At 43.4% G+C, this 5,292-nt stretch overlaps 1 protein-coding gene across 1 annotated transcript; it reads right to left on the bottom strand.

Moving 5' to 3' along the window:
* Window positions 1-2,202: 2,202 nt before the first annotated feature.
* LOC133866677 (anthocyanidin 3-O-glucosyltransferase 5-like) lies at window positions 2,203-4,981 on the bottom strand. Its single transcript, XM_062303284.1, has one exon. It carries the CDS (start codon window positions 4,837-4,839, stop codon window positions 3,391-3,393), a length of 1,449 nt encoding a protein of 482 aa, XP_062159268.1. The 5' UTR covers window positions 4,840-4,981; the 3' UTR covers window positions 2,203-3,390.
* Between the last annotated feature and the right edge of the window lie 311 nt (window positions 4,982-5,292).

Raw genomic sequence — 5,292 nt, 5'->3', positions numbered from 1 at the left:
TACAGCGACTTTTCCTTCTTTCTTTGCTCAGCGTGTGTATTGTTATGTGTGCCACAAGATCCGCTAACCGCCCAAGTGACCCAACCCAGCCCAAGTTATCTTGTTACTGTTGTACGATAACAATTTTTTTTTTTTTCCTCTATTTATTCAAGCACAAAATTGGTTTAATTGCAGGAAAGTATTTTTTGTTGTCAATTTATGATTTATTGGATTTCTTTAATAGATATTTCTGGAAGATATACTTCTTTTTCTTTTTTTTTTCTTTTTTTTTTTAAGTGGAAGATATATTTCTTGAGAAATGATCCCTACACTCATTTCTCACAACAGCCCCACAACAAGCTGACGTGGCGGGTAATATTTTATTATTTTTTTACAAAAAGAAAACAAAACAAAAAAAATAATAAAATATTACCCGCCACGTCAGCTTGTTGTGAAGCTATTATGAAAAATAAGTGTATGGATCATTTCTCATATTTCTTTAAGAGTTCATAAAAAGTAAGGCTATTATGTTTCTTAAACCTTACCAATCAGATTTCATCTTCATTAACATGTGGACGTCAAATGTGGACAACGGCAATTATGGCATGATGTTTCTTGGGGTGACTGATCGGAGTGCATATAGATTAGGTTTTCTCTTTGTAGTTACATGGTTACACGTTCATTTATATGTTCATTTATTGCAACTTTATACGTTGTTATGACTGAGTCATATATATAGCTCTGGCTAGCTTATGTAACATGTGTCTCGTCAATTTACATGACTTTATTTTGTGATATGAACATGCATGACCGAATACAGCAGTACATTAAAAAAAAAAAAAAAAAAAAATCAAATCAAATCAAATCAAATCAAATCTTTTCTTAAAATCATCAAGATATGTGTCTTCAAGGCCTAAGAGGTAACTCAATCGGCTAGGGATCACGCATTTTGAAGCGGAGGTCATTAGTTCAAATCTTCAATCCCCCTCTTACGTGGACATGTCAAAAAAAAAATAAAAAAATCATCAAGATATGTAGAAACTGATTAGGTATTGCATTGAAAGTTGGTTGCATTAATTTTAATTTTTTTGGGTAATTATCTTTTTTTTCATCAATTACCGGTCATTGTCAATATGCTACCATGAACAGACACTCCAACCAAAATAGAGTATTGAACTATGTATCATTTACATACCAAAACTCCATTCCGTTAGAGAATCTCGTTAAATCAGACAAAATATTCGATTTTTAGACGTTAAATCTTGTTTAAAGACAATAAATATTTTTAAACAGTAATTTAATAAAATATATATATATTTCTTTTTATTAAAGAAAAACGAAAAAAAAAAAAAAAAAAAGTGGAAGAAAATAGAAAGGATGAAAAGGAAACCTGGAAGCTGCGAGAAGGAATTGGTGTGAGAATGAGAAAGTTTTCCGGCGAAGAAGAGAAGATAGATGAGCTATGAGAAATGAAGGGTAGTGTAGAAGTCAGTACAGGGAAGAGTAATGGCCGGCGAACAATTGCATCTGGGTTTTGGTTGAGAACGAGAGAGGGACTGAGGGAGAGTACTGAGAGACGAAAGTACATTAGAGAATATTTGAAGTACTGTTTATAAAAAAAGTAAGTACTAGTTGTTGCTTGCTGATCGAAATATGCTGATCAACTGAAAAGTTTATTTCAATATATACTACCCTTTCCCTTCAATCAGCAGCAACATGCAGATAAACAGACCGACACCGACCAACAAGAAAAAGACACTCTCAATAGGGACGGAGGCAGAAACTCTTATGACAGGGATCAAGGGTCATGAAAAAATTATTGGTAGGGGTCATTAGGCTACATTTTTTTTTTATTACCTTATAATTTTATTTTTTTTACCTAATATTTTTTTGTTGTTTTTTGGAATTGAAAGGGGGCCATGGCCCCTGCCAGCCCCCCTTAGATCCGTCTTTGCTACATAGTAGGGACCCCTTTTTTGCAACCATCCTCTAAATAGATTAAGATTTAGGAAAATGCTAGAAATACAACTAGTGCACAAGTTGTGCACTACCCCAAGATACATTGGTGTGGGACTCAGTGTAGTTCCACCCCAATGTATCTTGAAGTAGTGTGTGCACTAGTACTAGTAGTACATGAATCATTCTCCTAAGATTTTTATGGGTTCAAATTCGGTGCAATAATTAGGGCTGCGGCAATTTTTTTTTTTATTTTTTTTATTTTTTTTTTTTTGAACAAAGCTCCAGAACCTTCATTGATGAAAAGAAACCCCAAAGGGGATTACAACAAGGCAAAAGCCACAGAACAAATACAGGAGCAAAGAAGCCGAGAACACTGCCCGAAGGCTACATCAGTGCCCGTAGGCCAATGTAGTGAATAAAGTTGAAGAAACTCCATCCACTAAGTAAGGAAAAATCCTGGCTTAAACCAGCTACCACAAGGTAGACTGTGAACAAAGATACAAGAATGTACAAATTCAAACAGAAAAAAACCAACACCATGAGAACCACTGCCAAAGCTCAGGGCGTGTTGAGCGTGTACCTACTCCGGGAACCCTTCCAGCCATCGAACAACCTCCAGAAGACCAAATCGACACTAAACGAAGCCGGATATGCAAACTTTGATCCTCACACTCTAACCCAAGGAGGACACTCCCCGGCGCGTGCTGGCCACGCGCCGCGCAAGAAAGAACCGCACAGCTCCGTCGAGTGACTACCGAAACCAGAGGATGCCAGCAACCATGAAAGAAAAGCTCCTGTAGACAAACACCCAGCCGATGCTTATAGATCTACCAATAAAGCACAACTCCATCGGATACCCACCGACATCCGCCATTCCCACAGGCCAGAGCTTGGGAATCTTTCTGTTTGCACCAAGAACAACAAAACCAAAAACAAAACAACAAAAGAAAATACCAACCTCACCGGATCTAAGTCCGTGAGGGACCACAGCTCCACAAACCTAAGTTGGGAGAACAAAACATCCACAACTGCAAACCAGAGGGATGACAAAAAATCACCCTAGTCCTCACGGGCTAAAGGAAAGACCAGCACCAGGAGGGAGAGACGTGAAGCCTCCCCTGGTGAACAAGCTCAAAGTTCTCTCCCTGTCTCTGGAACCTTTCACAGAGAGAGAGAGAGAGAGAGAGAGAGAGAGAGAGAGAGAGTTTTTTGAGATTGTGGAGTGAGGGCTGCGGCAATTTATTTGATCTGGAGCGTCCAATATGAAGCGGCCAAATTCTGACACCAAATTTTATTTTTCAAAAAAAAAAAAAAAACACGTAAAGAAAGAAGCTTGGTGGCTTTGTCGGTGATTCGGCCACACTCCGATAGCCCAAACCATTCAACCCAAACTTGCCGTACACGGAGGCTGCAACGGGTAGTTCGGCTGGCCGGTTTGGCTCAATCCAGAATTTATATATATATATGCTCAGCCTTCCATTCTTTGGTGACACGAGAAAGCGACTCATAAGAAGATCCACCAAAGTTCAACGCTTTCACAGCACTGACTTTTAGCTCTCCAGCCCTACGCCTCATCACATTTCCTTCTTCACCCTCCATCACCATCCTCACCACCCTCTCAATCTCCTCCCTTACGACGACTCCTTTTCCTCCTTCCACCGCCGGCTTAACCGCCACTCCAACCTCTTCGACCAGCATCGTCGCGTTCATTCTCTGCTCAGCGTAAAGCGGCCATGCGACCATTGGTATACCGTGAGTGATGCTCTCCAGTGTGGAGTTCCACCCACAGTGAGATAAAAACCCACCGGTTGATGGGTGGCGGAGCACCAGTATCTGCGGCGCCCAAGACGGCACCACCAGCCCCACCCCTTTCGTCCTCTCCAAGAAACCCTCCGGCAAATATGCCTTGGGATCAGAAACATCTCCACCCACGTTGAAGAACGTAGCCGAGGCGCTAGCATCGGTTGGCTTACGTGCCACCAATATGAACTTTTGCCGACTCATTTCCAGACCCCAAGCCAGCTCGGTGAGCTGTGCACCGGTCAGAGTCCCTCCACTACCCAGCGCCACGAAGAGAACCGATTTAGACGGTTGTTTGTCTAGCCACGCTAGACACTCTGCGTCCGATTCAGTTTCCGGCGCTTCGTCCTGTTTGATGAGCGGCCCGATTTGGTGAACCGGTGGTGTGGGTATATTCTGGTAGAACGGGTGCGCTGTTACTGCTTTATGCGAGACTGGTTCAAGATCCTCCCACGAGTTCAAGAAAATCCCTGCGGCCATGGGCAGCCGGCTGACGTGGAGCAAGAACCACTTGCACTCGTCAATCTTCCGGTTTCGAACTTGGTCCAGCAAGTCCTCAGTTCGCACCGGCGTGCAACCCGGGACCTGAACCGGTGCAGGAAGGTCAACGAACTCGCACTCCACCTCACGGTCCAGTGTAGGAAGGTACAAGGAGAAAGCAAGGAAAGCAGTTGAGGGAGTGAAGAAGGTGTACGTAGGAATGGAAAGGTCGTTGCAGATTTCGAAAGCTTGGGTACAGAATAAATCGATGACGAGAGCTTGTAGCTTGCCTAGCTCCATGAGGACCGACTTTAAAGGCTTGAGGCTCTCCTCCACGTTGATACATAGCCGGGTAAGGACCAGAGTTTCTTCGTTGACGAGGGTGGAAATGTCAGCAGGTGGAAGGTCAATGACGTGGAGGCCTTGAGGAAGTGTGGGTGAGTGGAGGAGCTGCTTTTGGGCGGCGGAGGCTTCGGTGGTGATGTTGAGAAAGCTGACATGGATGTCGTGGTGGATGACCAGGCACTTGGCCAGCTCAAGGAGGGGTATGACGTGGCCCATCCCGGGGCTTGGGAGGACTGCAACGTGGGGTTTCATGGTTTCAGACTCTGCAACCACCATGCTTCTTTGTCTATGAAATGTGGTCGGAGTCGGAGTCGGAGAGTCGAGTCCTCCTACTGGCCAGGTGGTAATGTAGTGTGAGAGCTGGTTAAGGGGTGTCACGGGGAAGAAAAGTTCGGTGGAAGGATGCTGAATATGGCTTCTGAAACAAACTCCCTATTTATAGAAAATAAATCTACTTATTATTCATACCCATTTCGTAGGCTTGGCAATTCGGGTTCACGGATCGGGTTCGTGTCAACCCGACTGACCCGATTATGTAAATGGGTATGACACGAACCCGACTCGACTAGTAATCGGATTGAAATCTGTAACCCGAACATGACCCGATTGTCAATTGGGTAACACGAACACGACCCCATAAACACAATTCACTGATTCAGCTGCTAGGTCTTCCGTCTTCGTCACTAACTCGCTACTACCATCAAGAGACAAGAATCCAAGATTCAGATT

This window comes from Alnus glutinosa, chromosome 4 (assembly GCF_958979055.1).
Source record: "Alnus glutinosa chromosome 4, dhAlnGlut1.1, whole genome shotgun sequence".
NCBI classification, from domain to species: Eukaryota; Viridiplantae; Streptophyta; class Magnoliopsida; order Fagales; family Betulaceae; genus Alnus; species Alnus glutinosa.
The sequence above is the reverse complement of the archived record's forward strand: the minus strand, read 5'-3'. Positions and strand labels throughout refer to the sequence as shown.